Source organism: Quercus lobata, chromosome 2 (genome assembly GCF_001633185.2).
Source record: "Quercus lobata isolate SW786 chromosome 2, ValleyOak3.0 Primary Assembly, whole genome shotgun sequence".
Taxonomy (NCBI): Eukaryota; Viridiplantae; Streptophyta; class Magnoliopsida; order Fagales; family Fagaceae; genus Quercus; species Quercus lobata.
Window position 1 is genome coordinate 78,580,695 of NC_044905.1, and position 20,752 is coordinate 78,601,446.

General features: G+C 35.3%; 3 protein-coding genes across 4 annotated transcripts; 2 read left to right on the top strand and 1 right to left on the bottom strand.

Moving 5' to 3' along the window:
* The first annotated feature begins 250 nt into the window (after positions 1 to 250).
* LOC115971600 (uncharacterized mitochondrial protein AtMg00310-like) lies at positions 251 to 712 on the top strand. Its single transcript, XM_031091604.1, has one exon. The coding sequence runs from the start codon at positions 251 to 253 to the stop codon at positions 710 to 712; it is 462 nt and encodes a 153-aa protein (XP_030947464.1).
* A 2,810-nt stretch (positions 713 to 3,522) lies between these two features.
* LOC115976743 (mannose-1-phosphate guanyltransferase alpha-like) lies at positions 3,523 to 9,218 on the top strand. Its single transcript, XM_031098211.1, has 15 exons — positions 3,523 to 3,852; positions 3,973 to 4,070; positions 4,277 to 4,377; positions 4,580 to 4,658; positions 4,868 to 4,928; positions 5,099 to 5,145; positions 5,241 to 5,333; positions 5,464 to 5,554; positions 6,220 to 6,268; positions 6,802 to 6,918; positions 7,009 to 7,156; positions 7,828 to 7,920; positions 8,048 to 8,116; positions 8,731 to 8,773; positions 8,890 to 9,218. Exons 1-15 carry the CDS (start codon positions 3,795 to 3,797, stop codon positions 8,988 to 8,990), a joined length of 1,248 nt encoding a protein of 415 aa, XP_030954071.1. The 5' UTR covers positions 3,523 to 3,794; the 3' UTR covers positions 8,991 to 9,218.
* A 1,180-nt stretch (positions 9,219 to 10,398) lies between these two features.
* LOC115976745 (alpha-mannosidase 2) lies at positions 10,399 to 17,262 on the bottom strand. Of its 2 annotated transcripts, XM_031098212.1 has the most exons (4): positions 16,438 to 17,262; positions 15,144 to 15,293; positions 14,907 to 14,939; positions 10,399 to 13,525 (listed from the first exon to the last, which is right to left on the bottom strand). In XM_031098212.1, the coding sequence occupies exons 1-4, from the start codon at positions 17,008 to 17,010 to the stop codon at positions 10,790 to 10,792; spliced, it is 3,492 nt and encodes a 1,163-aa protein (XP_030954072.1). In that variant the 5' UTR covers positions 17,011 to 17,262; the 3' UTR covers positions 10,399 to 10,789. The 2 variants fall into 2 exon arrangements, with proteins under 2 accessions (XP_030954072.1, XP_030954073.1); XM_031098213.1 differs by lacking the exon at positions 16,438 to 17,262 and having other exon boundaries at positions 14,907 to 14,976; positions 15,144 to 15,236.
* Between the last annotated feature and the right edge of the window lie 3,490 nt (positions 17,263 to 20,752).

A 20,752-nucleotide genomic window follows, 5' to 3' on the forward strand; every position in this document is an offset into this window, starting at 1 on the left:
TTTGGCATCCCCAAATGCTAATGCTCTAACAAGATATAATAAATCACACTAAAATAAATTAATATTTTTTTTTCTTAAACTTTCATAGAAGTTTGGACAGTCCGCTACAACCACTTCATCAGCAAAGGACTTTAAGTTCTTACAAGAGAGGTTGGAAGTCAAACTGAATGGGTGGAGAAGTAATACTTTATCATGGGCGAGAATATCCACCCTAATTAAAACGGTGGCCCAAGCATTACCTACATACACAATGTCTACCTTTGACATCCCCACTAAGGTGTGTGACAAGTTAGATGCTTTGACTAGGAAATTTTGGTGGAATCCAAAAAACCCAAATGGAAGGTATTTGGCTTGGGTGGCTTGGGAAAAACTTAGTCTACCTAAAGGAAGTGGAGGGATGGGATTCAGAAAGAGCAGGGATTTTAATAAAGCTCTTTTGGCTAAGCTTGCTTGGATGATTGCTTCAAATAGGGACAGTTTGTGTATGAACCTTCTGAGAAGCAAATACAAGGTAAGGAAGAATTGGATTCAAAGTGAACCTTCTAAAAATGCTTCCCCAACTTGGAAAGCTATTGAGAAAACCAAACCCCTTATTGCTAAGGGTGCTTGTTACCTTGTTGGAAATGGTACTTCAATTAGTATATGGGAGGACCCATGGATTCCATGGCTAGATGGGTTTAAACCAACTCCAAAGGATGACTCAATTCTATGAAACCCTTTGATGGTATCAAACTTGATAACTACTAAGGACCATTGCTGAAATCTACCTCTGCTTAATGAGCTGTTTAATTCTGAGTCAGTTGAAGCTATCAAAAAAACTCATATTCCTTTGAGGAGCAGAGCTGATAAACTTATCTGGGTCCCAGACAGCAAAGGGGCATTTTCTGTGAAATCTGTTTATAAGGCCAACCAAGACCCTCCTTATGAAAGCTCCACAGTTCAGTGGCAAAAGATATGGAAGATCAAAGCTCATGACAGAATCAAAATACTTCTATGGAGAACTGGGTCCATGTTCTACCAACCAAAAACAACCTGGCATTAAGAATAGGGACATCTGATCCAAACTGTGTGCTTTGTGGCAGTGAACCTGAAACAACAACTCATTTATTCTTTCATTGCCAAGTAGCAAGGGCCATCTGGGTTGGATGTGGTTGGGGCATAAGAACTGACAAAATGAATATTGCATCAAACGAGGACATCCTCAAAGTAGTCTTGAACTTGGATGAGCTGAGTACTCTTCAAATGGCAGTCACCATAGAAGCTATCTGGCACCTCAGGAATCAGGTTCGGCATAATGGCAATGAGGTGAACATTATTTCTACCATATGCAATGTAGAAAACAAAGTAAAGGAATATCTTATGGCTTTGGACCATGAGCATGACAAAGATAGAAGTGAGGAATTAACTTCATGGATGCCCCCTCCAAGAAACTATATAAAACTAAATGTCGATGCTGCTGTCTTACAAGCTTTCACCTCCTTAGCTGTGGTAGCAAGAAATGAGTCTGGCGAGGTGTTAAATGTATGGACTAAAATTCATGATTTATGCTCTCCTACTCAAGTTGAAGCAGCCGCAATTTAGTGGGCTCTAAATTTGGCTATCGATGAAAACTGGAGCAACATCATTGTGGAGGGAGACTCAAAAATATGTTTAGATGCCCTGTCCAAAGCTGAAGAACCATCTGATTGGTCCATTTCCTCCATCACTTGGGATACTGCTGTTTTGAGTGTATTTTTTGATAATTGTAAGTTTTGCTGGGTTAAGAGATCTCTGAACTTAGCAGCTCACTCAGCTGCTAAATATGTTGTTGCTCTTAAGGCAGGCTTCTTGTGTAATAACTATGATTTGCCTCCCCCTATCTTGAAAGCTTGTAGGCAAGATTGGGGTACCTTTTGTAATTCTTCTTAGTTTAATGAATTGGCTGGTTTAAAAAAAAAAAAAAAAAAAAAAAAAACACTTCATAAGACCATACATTGTTCAAGAAACTCTCAACAAACAGCCATTCAAAATGGAACTTTCACTATTCTTGTTTCTCAAAAAAAAAAAAAAGAACATTGGTGAATCAAAATGGATAGTATATCCATGATTATCCATACAACCATCAAAAATCAATAAGTCATTGTCAATATATTACAAATTAAGTTCGTAACTAAACCCACGGGTTTATTGAGTTTAGATCCACAGTTTTCGAACATGGAGAGCTCGGAATAGATTACATGGACATTGGACCCACCCAAGATATAAACTTTAAACTCTGCTTTCATGGAAATTAAAAAAAATATATTTTTTATAATTATTTGCATTATTTTTTTGTTAGGTGCTTCGGCATTAGCTCAAAGTCCCAAAAAAACAAGTGAACAACGTTCGAGAGGAAAGAACGTTGCAGGCTTGGTGCTATTGTCAGTAAAGGAGAGGTGTTTAGTGTGACTCCTGTTCTTTTTTCTTTTTCTTTTTTGCTGCTTGATGTTAGCTCATCTCTCATACTCAAAATCAATCTGGATTTGGTAATTTGGTATTAAAATTGATATCTTTGAGTTGTTTATTTAAGCCACTGGCCACTGGTCATAATTCTTGGTTAACTCATCATGTCGGGATTCTTGTCACTTGACAAACTTAACTAGTTATTGAAAGTGAGGGATTCAAACCCCAGTTCTTCTCATGAGAAGAGGTGGACAATGCAACTCACAAACAATTTAACATTAATTTTAAATGAATGATATAGGAGTAAATAGAATAACAAATAAATTAAAACTAAGTTTGTGCTTCCATTACAAGATACCGAACCACACAGTATATCATAGAACTAGAAGTCTAGAACCATATCTAAAAACTGACATACAGAAAAACCGCTAACTCAATTCCTTTACCCAAAGTGATCACATTCTCCACGCCTAGTAACTTAGAGGGGGAAAAAAATTATTATAGTGTAATTACCTATCAAGTTTGAGAAGATCTCAAAATACATATATATATATATATATATAAAACAAAACTTAAATAAAGCACCTCTTTATATATATATATATATATATATATATATATATACTACATTAATTATGAGTCAGTAACCTTTTAGACTATTGAATAAATAAATAAAACATCTTATATTTCAAATGTATGTTAGATAAGGGTTTTGCAGGTCGGCTAACAATTTTTAGTGATTATTCCTCCTTATTTATTGTAACTATTGAATTTCTTAAAAAATAAATAAAATTCAAATACCTAAAAATGAATCTTTATTTGTTGGCTGATATAGAAGTAATAGAAATAATCAAGTGACTTTTTTTTAAAGCATTGCTCACTATCTAAATTAAGTCTAAATACCTAATTAGTACCTAATATTTAAAGGGAAAACTTAGATTTATTTTAAAAAAATTTATAAAAAAACTAATTGACTTTTTTTTATACATTTTTATATTTATTTTGTATGAAAATTGTATCAAAACATTTACAAAACAGTCTATTAATAAATAGACTAAGAACACCACCAACTATATTAAAAATTAAAAGAAAAAGTTTTAGCGTTTAAATCACTTGGCATCCCAGCATATACTCAGTTAAAAGATCCTCTCTTTCTGTGTCTCACTTTGACTCCAAAAGAACCGTTACAGTTGAGTTGATAGTCCGGTACTTGTTTTCTGCAGCACTTCTACAAACTACTTTACTTTCTTCTTTCCCGCAATCACAGAACACACTTTCCAAATTCCTTTGCTTCTTATATATAAAATTTAGATACCATATTATTTACAAAGCCATTGTATGAGAAGCTAAAAGATCTAGTAGAATTTTCGAACATGGAAAGCTCGGAGGAGAAGGTGGTCGCCGTTATCATGGTGGGTGGACCCACAAAAGGTATATAAACTGTAAACTCTGCTTCCATGGAAATTTTCTTCATTTTTTTATATAATTTTTTTGAATTTTGTATAATTATTTGATTTTTTTTTTTTTTTTTTTTTTTGGGTTGTTGGGCAGGGACTAGATTTCGACCTCTTTCATTCAATACTCCTAAACCCTTATTCCCTTTGGCTGGTCAGCCAATGGTTCATCATCCAATTTCAGCTTGTAAAAGGGTTAGCTTATTTAAAAATTAAAAAAAATTCCCATTTCACTTTGTTTGGTTACTGAGAAAATTGTTGAAGAAAAATTGTTTCTTTATCGCATCTTGGCATTTACTAGTTGAAAGGATAAATGGGATTTTCAATATTGGAGATCAGAGTTATATATGTTTTTTGAATTGCTTGGTGGGATTGTTTGGTTTCTGTTGTTTTTGTTGTAGATACCAAATTTGGCCCAAATTTTTTTGATTGGATTTTATGAGGAGCGTGAATTCGCGCTATATGTGTCTTCAATATCCAATGAGTTGAAAGTACCTGTGAGGTGAGTAGTGAGTGAATTTTGAATTTTTATGCTGTGTGATGGTTGTAAAATGCTTTGACAATGTTGGAATGTTGGATCACCAATGAGCATTGGCTCAAATGACACTCCTTCCTCTCATAAGGTTGGGTGGAGGATCAGGTCTGGATTCAACTAGGTGTGTGCATATCTTAAAGTGGTTTCTTGTTGATTGTGATGAATCTAGGTATTTGAAAGAGGACAAGCCACATGGTTCGGCTGGTGGGCTTTACTACTTTAGAGATATGATCATGGAAGACAGCCCAGTATGAACTCTGATCTTGTTTATCATTCTTTTTTGCAATATGTTTTTTTTTTTTTTTTTTTTTTGGGGGGGGGGGGGTCCAAGCATGAGAAATCAAGCTTTGCTCTGTTACTTTTTGAAGGTGCTTATTTCTGTAATTAATAGAATAAATGGTGAACTTGTTATATGTGTGCGTTAGTACTCATACATACATCTACTTCCTTTGTGCAGTCACATATCTTTTTGCTGAATTGTGATGTTTGCTGCAATTTTCCACTACCTGACATGCTTGGTGAGTTTCACTCTATGTATGATGTGTGTTAAATGGCTTATGAATATAACTTTTGTTTCGGATAAATCATGTTCATATATGACATTTATTATAATGATATATTTGTTTCTTGTTATGTACATAAGTTGTAGAAAATGTAATTGTTTCGCTTGTATTGTTCTTTTCAACAGAGGCCCATAGAAGATACGGTGGGATGGGAACAATGTTAGTAATCAAGGTTGGTAAATGCATAAATGCAGAATTATGTTACAACATCATCACCAATTGCAAATGCTCTTCATTTATTATATTCTTTTCTGGCTTTATGTGCAGGTTTCTGCTGAATCAGCAAACCAGTTCGGTGAGTTGATTGCTGATCCAATCACCAAAGAGCTGTTGCACTACACTGAGAAACCTGAGACCTTTGTATGTACAATGTGTACTTTTTGTGCACAGTGTTCTGACTTAATTGATTTTTGATAGCCTTATTTGATTGCTCAGGGCTCCTCACTTCTGGCCATGTTTAATTTGGGTTAACTATGTTTATGACATGTAGGTAAGTGATCTGATCAACTGTGGTGTCTACGTCTTTACCCCAGAGATTTTCACTGCCATTGAAGGTGTCTCCACTCACAGGGAAGATACAGGTTTGTATTTATGCATCACATCCCTAATTAGTTATTGCTGTGTATTTTAGATTAGCTCCAGTCTACTACAATTTTTCATCATTACAGACTACAGTATTTATGAAAAACTGTTTACTACAACTGCTTTAAACCTTTATGAAAAGCTGGAGACATGTCTTGAAGCTTAAGTCAAAATGACAAATGATTATTGATGGAGATGGTGATGGTGATGCATAATGTTCCTTTTTAAAACACAAACATGCATTCCAAATTAGGAAGACAATTATTGAACTTTTTTGGTTAATAGAGTGCATTACAATTTGTGGAATTAACCACAAACAGAGATCATTAGCAATAAATTTACATCTAATCAGATGATGAGAAGTGTGAGATTAACTTGGTAATGGAATATGGTTTGTGAGCAGTCTTTAATTTCTTGAGCCCCTATGACAAGTTGAATTGTTTGATTTAAATTATTAGCTATACTAAAATAAAAGAATTATTTTTCTTGGATCAGCACAGAATATTTAAAACATGACTTAGCTGAGTATTTCAAGTACTTAATGAAATGGAGATGCTGCTTGTTGTAGTCATTAAGTTCTCACAAGATCATTTGGTGTGGAATATGCAAAACAAGTTTTCCATCCTGTTTGAATCTGACTTCTTCTTTCTTTTTCTTATTGCAGCCAATCTACGTCATGTGTCCAGCTTTGAAGCCTTTCATTCTTTGACAAGGTTTAACTTGTACTATTACTTTCATATTGAAAAGCATAATTTTAATATGTTATGGAGCTGATATTCAGAAAACACAGTGAAAATTTTTAGTTGCACCACAACATGCATCACGCATAGATGCATTGAAACATGAGTTACAGATCATATATATAATTTGATTGTTATATAGATGTTGATCTTTCTTGCATTATAGCAAATGCAAAATGTTTCTAAGCTAGATTTTTCAATGGAAGTGCAATATAGGAAATGGATACATAATTACGCGGGTTTCCTTCTCAGGGCATGAAAGCAATATTACACTTCACATTATGAAGTAGTGGAGCATTGCTGTTTGAGCTTCCATGTGTTTTTATAGAATATATTCATGACACGTATTATATTCTTTGCAAATATGTTCCCTTTTCACTGTAATTACAAATTCACTGAATTATATATAGCATTTTTTAGACAACGTTTCTTTGATTCATCTGTTGATTTATGAAAGCTGCAGTTTGTTTCAGTTGTCATTTGCTGATTTTTGTTTCTCTTAACAGAAACCTTCCTAAGGATTTTGTAAGATTGGACCAAGATATTTTGTCACCACTTGCTGGAAAGAAGCAATTGTATACATATGAGACCATGGATTTCTGGGAGCAGATAAAAACTCCAGGGTACCATAATTGTGCCCATATTTTCAATCTTTTTCCAATTATTCATAACTTTGGATTACATTTCCTCATCTAAATCTGTCTTGATTACAGAATATCTTTAAAATGTTCGGCTTTGTATCTTGCCCAGTTCCGATTGACTTCCCCCCATCTTTTGGCTGGTGGAGATGGTACTAAAAGTGCTACAGTTATCGGTGATGTTTACGTTCATCCATCTGCAAAAGTTCATCCAACTGCAAAGGTAGTGTCACCTCATCTCCTTCCATAATCTGTATGCTAGCAGTACCCCCTATTCACTGTTCTTTAAAAATGTTATAAAAAAAATATATATATATATATATATATATATTGATGAGAATCAATATATGAGATACCCAAACGTCCATTGGTAGTAACCCATTGAAGTACTATGGAATCAAATGTATAACAGTATGAGCTAGAAATAAGTAGGCTTCGATAGTCGGTTAGCTCATCCATTGTGGTTCATTACCAATTGCAAATCCCAATATTTGATACTTAGCAAGTAAAACCCAGTAAACTCTTAATTTGGAGGAAATGAGAGGAGGATCAAATAGATTAATATTTGATACGTAGTTATGCCTGACACAACTAATTTTAAAGGTAGGGTTTCAATGTAATGCAAAGAAAATGGAATCATGTCCTTCAAAATTATCAAGCATTCTGGCTAACTTGGCTTTGGACAAGCATTTGCATGTACACCAAGCACACAAATTCTTTAAGTGGCCTATACTGAATATTAATACTTCTTTTACTAGGCTGCAACCCAAGAATTTCCTGTCTTTGACTACTTTGAATTTTCTATCTTTTCACATCTCTCCCACCCCACCCCCTGCCCCCCTCTTTCCCTCTCCACTTTTCCATGTGAATTTTCTGAGTTGCTTTTTTGAACAGATCGGTCCCAATGTCTCTATTTCAGCAAATGTTCGTGTAGGTGCAGGCGTAAGGCTTATATGTTGCATCGTCTTGGATGATGTTGAAATTCAGGTATAGAACTGGATATATAAAAAGACTACATGATAAATACATAATAAGCTATGATACCTAGAAGCTGATGATGGTGTATTTTCCTGTTCTCATACAACATTTTGATAAATTGCCCCTTTCTTGACAGGAAAATGCTGTTATCATAAATTCTATTGTTGGATGGAAATCATCTCTTGGCAAATGGGCACGTGTCCAGGCAAGTGCAGTGATGCAGTTTTCATTGTTGTATTCCCTAGGATCATTTGGGGTGCATTTGTATAAGCTGTTGGAAAACTATGTTTTTAAAATGATCATTTGTAAAAAGCTATGAGAAGTTGTGGTTACAAGACAGAGTTTTGGGTTTTAAAAACGCTCTTTTAATCTCCCAAAACGCCTAACCAAATAGACCCTTGAGGAGTGACCTGATGTTAACTGAGTGAGAATAGCACCTTTTATTTTTTATTTTATTGGACAGAATTTTTCTTTAAAGGAAGGAAAATTTTTTTTGAATAAATGAAGCTTCATTTTGACCTTGGGGTCAAAGTTTACGCTTGAAGTATAATTGAAGGCTTATTGAAATAAATTAGTTTAGCAATCCAGTTAAGTTATTATATTGTGCCACTCAAGCACAAAGAAATCATCTTACTCTTGTGCTTATCAACAAACATTTCATTCCTTTGAAAGACAACTGCGTTACCAACATTTTTACTAGAATTTGCTATCACCATGGCTCGTTCTAAATCTCGAGTCTTATTTGAACCTTGTAAAATCAAATATGTTCATGTCATTCCTAGCTATTGTGGCTGACTAAAATTCAATTGACTGATTCAGGCTGATGGAGACTACAATGCAAAGCTTGGAATTACTATCCTCGGTATGCATCCTCTCTTTCTCGTTTGTGTCTTATATATTTCAAGGCTTTTGATGTTACAACAGCTGTAATTCCAATGTTCTTCGCTGATGTTGACTATTAATTTATCATTTTCACAGGAGAAGCAGTGACAGTGGAAGATGAAATTGTGGTGATAAACAGCATTGTTCTGCCAAATAAGACTCTTAATGTCAGCGTACAGGAGGAGATTATCTTATGATATCGAAGATACAGAGATCCTGCAATGCCTCTTAGTTTTGTTGTAATTTTATCTTTTTCTTTTTTCCTCATTTGTGTTCTTACAGTGGAACTATATGATTGAGGTACAGGAACAAACTAGACCAAATATCCCGGCCATATCAATTGTAATGTTGGATAGCTGATTGCGGATTTATAGACTTGCAATATTTTTGAATATGAATGAGAGGTTTCTGATATACGAGTACTACTGGTAAATCACCTTCTAATTTTTCATATACCCCAGGGAAATCTGCTCTCAACTGAATATCCAATTTCAGTTGCCTCTAGAACGACATCCAAGTCAATTTGATGGCAGCTGCCAACTGAAATTTCACCCGTTGGAAATTTTCATTGAAGGAATCCATGCCCATTGAATATATTTAAAATCATTCTTCTTCTTCTTTTTTTTCTTTTTTTTTGAGTACCCTTTTCTCTATGTAAGTGAGGGGAGGGGTTGAGCATGGTTTATGGAGGCATACAAGGTTGAGCTGATGCCAATTCATGAAATTGTAGTCATTGTATGCCCTGTTGATAATGGAACTGTCTCAATTGAACAATAGACTAGAAACTCGTGGATTAAGATCCAATGCAATACTGAGGTACCCACTATCTTGTAGGTACTAAATATTTCATACAAGCACTCGAAATAGTTAGTAATATAATAAAACAAGGCTGCAAGAAGTAAACTATTTATGTTTAAAATTCTGTTGTGTGGTTGGAAGAAGTACCAAACCATTTACTGAACTAAAAATAATATAAAAAATATCATTACAAAAATTTATAATTGTCACACGTAATTATTATGCATTGTGTTAGGACTAGTGGGATTAATTATTAAAATTACAATTATCGCATGTGCTTTCCACTTGTAGACTGAATGGTTTATTAATATTATCACCTACTTGTTTCTCAAAAAAAAAAAATATATATATATATATATATATATTATCACCTACTTTGAAAAAGTATGAATGAGAATGAAGCATTGTGAACGTCCACTCAGCACAGCCCAGGAAAAAATATTTACATATCACCATATATATTGGCCAGTATACCTCATTTTTCCTATACATCCAAAAACACCCTAAAAACCACAAAACAAGGATTAAAATGATATTCCATTTGACAACTTTTTAATTACCAATCATGCATAAACTGTTGTATAAATATATTAGCAATTTTGTTCCAGTTACTGATGCCCACTGATCTCTCTCGGACTCAATAAACAAAAAACAAAATATTTGAGTTGGGAAAACAATAAAAATAAAAACTTGTATTACGCATTAATAAGGCAATAAAAAATAATAATATACTTTTCATACATTATTATTCAAGAATCAAGATATTAAACTAAAATATGGATTTCAAACTCATTTTTTTAAAAAAAATTTCAAAAATTAACCACTAAGAAAAATTTCAAACATATTTGAAGTTTACAGAGCTAAATATAAATGCTACGTGCCAAACGTAGTACTTACAAGCAAGTCAAAAGTAAGAATTTTCTATCAAGTATTTTGCAAACAATCCAGTTAATTGTACACCAAAAATATATCATGCCGATATGCTTTAGTGAACTTCCTCAGCAAGGTTAACAACCCAGTTATTCACAATGTCCCGTGACTTCTAAAAATTGTCTCTGCCCATCCATAGCTTTGGATTGATCAGATGTTTCAGTGAGAAAGCAGATCATTGATGATTCATCCCAAGAGATTGGCAGTGTGCTATGAAGAATCAGTCTTCACTAAGCCAGAACAATTAGCATCAGCAAAGTCAACTTATTCATTGGTGCGGCCGTAATTCCATTTTGTAAGCCTGTATTTCCATGGGAGAGATGAGCACATGTCCTTCTTGAGCAACATCTGCAAGCTGCTCAGTGTATCCGAGCATCTCTGTGTCTTCATGCAAAAGATTCAAAGAAGTTGCTCTTGCATTCCGTACTGCAAGCCCCTTGAACATGTAGAACAGATTCACTGGCTCATCAGCAAAACTGACGCATTGTGATCTGCCCTTCCGACAGAATGAAGAATCCCAATGATACCTTTGTAAGATTAGAACAAACCTAGGATCTTCAGGCGGGGTCTGAGAATATTTTGAAGGCCGAGGAACCTTAAGGCCCACAATATGCAAGTCACATGGTAAGGGAGCAGCTAAAGGAGAGAACGATCTTGGGAGTGGCTGCATTGATAAGTCCTGTGCCTTCTTCGCAACGAATGCATGTAATGGATAGTTCAAATGAGCACCAACACGATGAGAAAGAAGAGAGGGGCTCAAGGGAAAAGGATTGGAAACCGAGCTTAGAGTGGTGGAAATGTTGGATTCCACAAGGATGTGGAAGACTACATTCATAGGACGATTATCCATCACTCCTTGCCCAAGACCACGTCCATCATCTCTTACCAATCGGCGGTCAAGCATAATCTCTAACCATCCCTCTTTAAGGCTTGCCACACCCAACGACTGTCGAGTATGCACAGAAAACCGCTGACCATTGGATGCTTGCATGAATGCAAGAGAAGGCATAGGGTAGTAATTTCCCTGCAGTGGGATCTTGTCGTAGGTTTCTCTCCGGCTCATCTGAAAGCCATTTAGATCAGAGTAAAAGATCCTTTTGTTATCAATATCTGTCTTGTATCTAACTATTAACTCCCTGTCATTAAAATCATTACCAAGAAGCTCAACATGATATTCCTTCTCAATGAGAAACTCCTGTATAGTGTTATCTCCATTATATATACGGGTGCTATGGGAGATGGGGGATTTCTCCCATGCTGTCTTTGGATAAGAGTACACTTCCTGCATCAGATGGCCTTCAGTGATCACCATCTGCCCACCAGCTTCAATAATAGGCTGTGAGTCACCATCAGGTTTAAATAGGTAAGCCCCACCGGTACTAGAGTACATACCAATTTCTTCACCCACAAAATTTTGGGAGCCATCTTTAAAGCTTATTTTCTGTAACAAGCCATGATTGACATCAAAGGAAAGTGTCTGATGCTTGTTCTGGATTTCAGCCACATCCCCTTCTGCTTTTGAGCAAGCATATGGAATGGGACAAGTTAATGAATTAGACTCAGAGTAAAGTTTTAGTCTTGCTGGTTTAGCCTTCTCACACCCATCAAAGCCATTAGCAATGTAATATGTTTGCAACCCCAGGGCAGGAACAGAAACTTTCCAGTGGACACGATGCCTCCCAGTAAAAATCTTATTTTTGTCATTCTGCAATTCAGGAGAAATTTGGCTTTGAATGCATGTCCAGTTTGAGTCCAAAACAGCAACATCCGGCCTGTTCACTATAACCATCACAATCTCTTCTCTTGTTTGCTCCGAAGGATTAAAAAAGACCACTGAATGATGAGTTCCTTCACGGGCACTGATTGCCTTATGCACTGGCTGAACATCATATTTGGATCTCACCTGTTCTGACTCAAACTGAGAAGGGTTTTGATCCAATTTGTCATGACGGATACCAAGCAGACCTTCTATGGCTTTCGACATAAAAATCTGCAAATCCTGCAAAGAAGCATGCATCCGATTCCCATAGTCCTGAACCACATGATCCTTAGCAGTACCAGTGACACCATCATGATGCTGGAACAGAGCTAAGTTTCTTCTTGCAGCTGTCAACTTGTGGGAAAACCCCATGGGCAGCCTTTCACATTGCGATCTATGGCAATACCCAAGCAATAAAGCCATCATCATTTCTGTGGCACGCAGTGTTTGCTCTAGTACCCGATCAACAGCCTTGAAGAAAGGCCTTGAAACGTAATAGCCACTCCAATAGTCCTGTTGCCTATCAGAATAAGTAAAGAAGTCACCTGATAAAGAAGGAAAACCTTCAAGCTGACCAGACCCAACCTCACCAGGACGTGAATAATTTACCCTATCAGCCTCCTCACGCAGGGTTTGAAAGTAGTCTTCTAGAGTACCAAACTTTGCCTCCGCATTTAAACTTGGATTAGAATTGATATAATCAAATAACAATTGGTAATTCCTAAACTGAGCTTCTGCTTCATCAGTGCTGACATAACGGAAATCGTCTCCAAGAGGAACAAGAAGTGTATTTGTCCGGTATAGAGTTGATTTCTTCCTGTATTGATCTAGTAATAATAGTGCCCTCTCCCGAACATTATCCTGATCGGTCTCTACTGGATGCTGTCCCCAGGGGCAAAGTTCATACCCAAAGTTATGTGATCTAGCAAAGTCAAACTGGCAACAAATAGCAGGCTCCGGCCCACAAGTATGTGGAATATCATATGAATAGAAAGGCATCATATGGACAAAAATATCAGTAGATTCTTCAGCATCCCAGCTCTGGCGCCATATGTATTCCAGATTCTTTTGAAGCGAGAGTTCCTTCTTCAGCTCATAATGGGTCCTCTGGATAAGCATGTTCTCAAAACCCATACGACGGAGAAGATATGCCATGGTAGGTGAGTAACCAAATGGATCTATTGCCCAAGAATTTTTAGGAATTACTCCTATTGTCTCATTCAACCACCTATTCCCCTCTGTGATCTGATACATGAATTGCAGAGTCAGATCAGCAACTCAAAATGAGATAAGAATTCAATAAACATTTCTGAATACAATAGTACCAGAAACACAGAGCTAGCCAATTCCTTGACCATGAATATAAACTCTTTGAAACAAAAATGGCCATTTCCCAGCATGCAAAGCTATGCATATGTGATGAATATATGAATATATATATATATATATATAGTATTCAATTTTCAACAAAGAGCCAGAATAACCAAACACATAGCAGCATAGACTGTACCAAAGAACACTACAAAAACATAACAATGCCCAAAACTAAAATGGCACTTTGTCACCATACTCACCACCCTCACATATAAATTGACTCCAAGATGTCATAAATGTTCCAGATGACAAATCCCAGAGAAGAGAAATATAAAGAGTGATCTAGGATGGATTGGGGAATCTAACAATCGCGTGTTTGTGATAGGTTTAAGGTAAGGAGAATTTGTAAAAGTAGGGTTTAGATCTTTAAAAGGAAGGGTTTTGCAATTCTTTAGGTTACGCTGTTACAGTGTTTTCACCATCATGAGCATGCAGTAATCTATCTATTAAAAAAATTCCGTTACATAAAAAAAAATAATTAAAAAAAAAAAAAGGTTAGGATTCAAGAATAACCAAGGTTTCTACAGGGAAGGAGAAAGATTTAATTTAGAGCCGTAAAAGAGGTGAGAAGAAACTGGTATCAAATTTGTCCACAAGCTGTAAACAATAACCGTGAACTGTAGCATAAATAGTGCAGATGTAAGGCAATAGTAGCAATGTTAAAAGAGAAGAGAGAGAGAATAGAGAAAGGAAGTAAGAAAAACATACTAAAGCCATCATGTCACAATACTTAAAACACTTAATTCTTCTGTTGATCAACTTTCTACCATATGGGTAAGCCCAAAATCTAAAACCCAAGGCCCACAACCAGGACTCGTAATGGATGATTACTAAATTATGAAAATAACATTGACCCTCTAGAAGGGAAAAAAAAAACTACTAAATCAAGCATTAATAACCTGATTAACTACCACAGACACTTCTTATTGGGTGTTCCCTTAATCTTAGGCCTCCAAAAAGGACTTTTCCTCTAGCCATGCAATGGTTGCACCATTAAAGAAACTCATAAAATATAAACTTGTAATATCATAACACAATAACTAAACACACAAGATTATCACAAAAAAATTAACACTAGTCCAACAAGCCCAACATCAGATGGTTAATAAATAAAAATCACAACATAGATTTGCACATGCCCTGAACTATGAGAGTATTTAACTCCATTGAGTGTCACATGAAGAATGCTCAATGAAAAATCTATACAATTGTAACAATAATAAAAGAAAATAGGAAAAGGCTTTCAGTTTACCTGCTCGATAATGGCAAAATAATGTGAATTGGCCTGCATCAAGAAAGAATGCCATGCAAAGTCAAGATTCCTGTTCATTAGAAAAGTATCTATTCCAATATTAACAATTTGGAGGAAAAAAGTCAATAGAAAGGATGGTTTTAGATATAATCTTAGCCACGATTTATGGATGCTAAGGGTTTTAACTCACAACTGGCCTTATTTTAGTTCAGATAAAAGCCCATGAATATAAATTACCTCATCATTCATTACCCAGCCACCTCCAACAATTTCGAGTTGCCCATTCTTTACTAAATTGATAAATGAGTCTCTTTTGCTCTCAGAGGAATCCTTCCACCATCTCTCCAAATAAGACATCTCTTCCCATATAAATTTGCGCCGAGGATCCTGCACATCAGAAGTCCACAGAACCTTACTAAACCTCATAATTAATATACTCTAAACTTTTTTTTTTTAAAGTAATATACTCTAAAATAAATAAAAACATAAGCTTAGTTTCCTTCTTTTTTTTAAATGAATTCATCAAAAACAAAACTAAGTACAAATAGGTATACCAAAAGATTTCAAAGCCAAGCTTACTTTCTTTTTCCATAATATTAGTACCAATCAAGTATATTACCAACAAAATTAATTTGTTGTGGGTTGATCCCTTAGCATTTTATAAATCTATTTAAAAGTCATCAGAATATCCCCCCACATAACAACCTCTTCTTCTAACCTTGGTTTCTATATAGAAAAATCCAAACCCAAAAAGTAAAACCGTTTACATGTTAAACCTCTTTGTTTTAGCAACAAGTTCATCAATCACCTCCCAAAAAACAAACCATCATAAACAAATTTCAATCACAAACCAAGTCAAAAACCAACAAAAAAAAAAATCAAAAACTTTTAAAACCCACCATTTGATTCAACAATCCCAATACAATTCAACCCCCCCACCCCCCCCCCCCCCCCCCCCCTCCCCCTTTTAAAAAAAAAAATTCATAAGAATCAAAACCCAACTCACCATTCGATTCATCATTTCCACTACAATTCAAGAAAGCCAATATAAAATTAAAATTTTTAAAATAATAATAAAAAGAATCAAAACCCACTTTACTATTTGATTCACTAATTCCAATACAAATCAACCTTCATCAATCACCTCCCAAAAAAATAAACCATCATAAACAAATTTCAATCACAAACCAAAACATCAAAATCTTTTAAATCCACCATTTGATTCAACAATTCTACTACCATTCAACCCCAAAAAAAAATCATAAGAATCAAAACCCACCTCACAATTTTATTCATCATTTCCACTACAATTCAAGAAAGCCAGTATAAAAATAAATTTTTTATAAAAAAAATCAAAACAAAAAGAAGCAAAACCCACTTTACCATTTGATTCATCAATTCCAATACAATTCAACCAAAAAGACAAAGAACACAAAAAATATGCAAAACCCAGTTCGCCATTTGACTAATCAATCATTTCAACTACAATTCAACCCACAAAAAATAAAGAGAGCAAAAAAACCCAGATTACCTTAGAAAGTGTATTAACAATGGTATCAAGTATATTCCTAGATTGCTTCGCATAATACTCCTCCACCGTGAGCTTCCACCCTGGATCATTATGCGAATGCGGTGCCACGAACACCTTCAACTTCTCCGAATCCCACTCGTTCCCTTCATAACTCACCTTCCACCCTTGCTTCCACGCCCCACCATCCACATCCAAAAACTCTATCTTATCATACAACTGCTTCGTCGTTATATCCACCGCAGACTTCAACACAGCGTCGTTCTCGTTCGGCACTTTCCGAGCAGCCGGCTTTCGCGTGGGCTTGAAAGAGAAGCGCGATGCGCCGAAACCGGGCCTGGAGGATTTGTTGAAGTGGGAAGAGATGGGTCTCGGAACGCCGTACCGGAGGATCACGAGGAGGAAGAAGATGAGGGAGACGATGAGGCCGATGGTGAAGAAGTTTGCGAAGATGAAGTCTTTGAGGGATAATCGCCTGCGGGATTTGCGGGTGAGCTTGGGTTTGGGGTTGTTTGATGAGAATGGGAGGAGTGAGTGGGCCCAGCTCCCTCCTCCTCTCCTGGTGCTGAAAGCCATTTTTGATTGAACCAGATGATCAAATCAAACTGTGTTTTTTTTTGTATGTGTGTGTGTGTGTTTGTGTTTGTGTTTTTGTTTTGGTAATGTTTTTAATGTTTTTGGGGGATTTGTGATTTGGGATCTATGGGAAATGAAGGATGAGAGGAGAGGAGAGAGGAGACTCACTTGACTTGTGCCTATTTTTTTTACAGTGGAGAAGTCTTTCCCTTCTTTCTTTCATGTTTCATCATCATTTTTTTTTTTTTTTTGAAAGTCAAGAGTCTCTCAAAAAATAAAACAAAAACCAAAACCAAATTTATTTTTTTTTTAAGTTCAAACTACAATGTCAAGGGAGAGAAATAGGGCACCAGATGATAGATTTTTTCAGTTTTGTGGAGCCCAATGTAATTGAAGTTTCTTGATATTTGGAGAATGTTGTCTATGTGTTAGGGGTATAATTAGAATTTGGCCCCGAGAGAGGTGGCCTAGTGGGTGAGATTCCGCATGCAAGAACAAGGTTCCTCGTTCGAGTCATGGTAGGTACCATGTGGGGGGTGGGCTCTTAGCTTGTATTGTGCCTCATCTGCTAACTCTCTTGGGATGATAGGGTGAGGTTTATGGCACCCCGATCACAATAATTATGGCTTAATCCAACATTCCCTAATAGGGGTGCCCCTATTAGGACACGCCCTGGAAAGTAAGCTACATATAGTCGCCCCCACCCTCTCCTGATTATAAATAATAATAAAAAAATTTAAAAAGTGTATAATTAGAATTTATGGCATTTGGGGTGTTGAACTTTTCTATATTCTTGAGGAGCACTTATAGGAGTCAAAGTCTTTTAGATGTATTATTCCTAACTTGTTCACAAATAGTGTAAATTAAGGGATTGTGTTAGTTAGGGTAGTACGGTTATCATTGGGTTCTCTAGGTTTATACTCAACTCTTTTCTTTTTTTTTTGAGAAAAAAATAAAAGAGACAAACTTAGAGAACCCAATTTGCCCAATTGATTGATCAAATTTAGAGGATCACAATCAATTTTGATTAGTCAAGCAATCAATAGTAAGTCTAATTGTGCAAAAAAATGTCAAATTGCCAATTGTCGGCAGGTTTATTCACCTATCACTCAAATAATCCGACTCGTCTAATAAATCACTCTCACTTCTCACTTCTCAGTTCTCATCATATTTATACATTTGCCTCATTAAAACTAAGCATTTATCTCATCATATCTATACATTTGCCTCATTAAAACTAAGCATTTATCTTCGACAATGGACCCATGTCTAATGTTAGGACAAAGAATGGAGCAATCCTTTCCATATTCACCCACCATCGTTGCCCTTGTCAACAAGCTACTAGATGGACAAGCCTCGTCAATGATTTAGTCATTGCCCTTATTGAAGAGCCACCTAATGGACTTTGATGATTCCAACTAATAACCCAAAAAGGAAGTCGCTATGGATCGTAGCCTTCTCAATCAACATTGGATTTAGTTTTTTTTTTTTTTTTTTTTTTTTTTTGTAACCAAATCTAGTTGGATTAATTTGTGGCTTGAGCCTTAACCTGCCTCTGTCAATCTGTGCTCACCCCAACAATATGGATATTATAGAAATTTGAATAATGGATACTCCAATTTTTTTTTTTGTAAAACAAATACTTGATGATGTTGCACACTTACAATAACAAATTTTATTTACTGTTTTTATTTAAAAAATAAAACCCTTAAAATATCATTTATATTTTCTTAATATTTTTTCTACCAAAACATTATAAATAAGGGTAAATAAGTATATTCATAAAGATTTTAAATAGAAATATTTAATGTCCACTGTAAGGACCCAATTCGAAAAAGCTAGCCCAGAACATGGACAAACTTTGACCCAAGAGGCCCAAAACAATGAATTTGTAGAGAAATGGGTCAAAACACTGGGTTTTAGTTAATCAGACAACGACATGGATAGGCTTCATGACAAAGAGATAAAAATGAACTCTTATGAAATGAAGAAGGAACATCCTCGACTTGGTCCGAGGACAATAGTTCTAATATAATGTTTTTAGAAAGTGCTACAAGTTTGATTGTGAATTGCTGCATTGTTTTTTCTTTCTAATTTCCCATCTCCTCTATTGTTCGTTCTCCTCTTCTTTTATACTCTCTTCTCCCTTTACCTCAATCGTCCACCTGTATGCTAGATGGTTAGGGTTGATACTTGTCCCATTAGTCCTTCTCATAAGTCTTCAAGCAGTAACTGTAAGGCTAAAATACAATGTTCAGGCATCACTTCCACATTAATGCGGCCAGGGGATTAGCTGCAGACCTGTAGTGCATTTAATGCGGAGGCAATAGCTTTCTCCCCAGATATTTTGGGGTTCATCCTTATCTCATATCTCTACCGTGCTTGTCCACCCCAAACGAATTTCAGGGATTGCCATCTTTGCTATCAATCCATTTCCCAAGACCTCGGTCAAGCTTTGCCGAGAAAGTTTTCGTCCTCGGCAAACTTTCTGAAGCCTTTAAGACTAAACCCCACCATTTATTCATCAATAAAATTTCCGCTGATGAAGTCATCTCATCCTCGGACAGATCCTTGTCCTCGGCTTGGGCCATAAGCCCAACATATGAATAGATAATGCACTTCTGGGCCCAAGGACCCTACATCCACTTTTCTCAAATCTTAAAATATAACTTTAATTTATTTTGATTCTCAAAAAAAAAAAAAAAAAAAAAAAAAAAAAAACTTTAATTTATTTCAAACTTTTCTACTTAACAAATAAGAACCAAAAGACATATGATTGGGTTAAATAATAAAAAATCAAAAAAATTTAAAATCCTGATATCCTCCAATGGTTTGAAATTATCCAAGTTGTTATTGTGCCCAACATTTTGAAATTCAAATCTAAACTAAATTTGAAAGTTGAGGCTAACAAAATTAACTTTCAAAAAACCAAAAAGAAATTCATTGGTTTCTTAATCTAATACTTAATAAAGAACAATCATTAGACATTATATGATAAAAATGAATCATATATTTATTTTTAAAAAAAATATATAATTAAGGGGGAAAAAAGCCTATAAGCACCCACCGAAGATGTTTGAACTTTGAAAAGACCTCATATGAATGAGAGTGCATGAGGTTTTACCCGTGGTGCTTTATTAGAGTAGTTTTACATTTAGCCTTCTATATTTACTTCTTCCCATTGTTTCCCAAACTATGAAATGATGTTTTAAATTAACCAAACAACTCAAATATTTAATATGCTTTTATTACATTATATGCTTTAAATAGATTCAATGGATAACTTTTAAGTTTTCTATTTTCTACATAAGAATTAAATTCAATGTAGAATTACAAGAGTCAGAATAAATGGATTGGGTCAAACAACTCAAATCTTTAATATGTTTTTATTACTTTAATGCTTTAGATAGATTTAATAAATAACTTTTCAATTTAATGCTTTAGATAGATTTAATAAATAACTTTTCAATTTTATCTTTTATGCATAAGAACTAAGTTCAATGCAGAATTGTAAGAGTAAAATTCAATGGATTACGTAACATGATTATTTGTCTCTACACTTTTGTCCAATCAAGCATAAATAAGAGTTGTCCTTCAAGATAAACTTTGATGGAGTGATTTTTAAAGACAAAGTAGGAGCAAGAGTTTTGATTTGAGATGATAACTGGTTGCTCATTGCAGCATTGAGTTGCAAAGGAAGAGCAATTTAGATTTGGAGAAGGTAACTCCAGCCACAGCTATC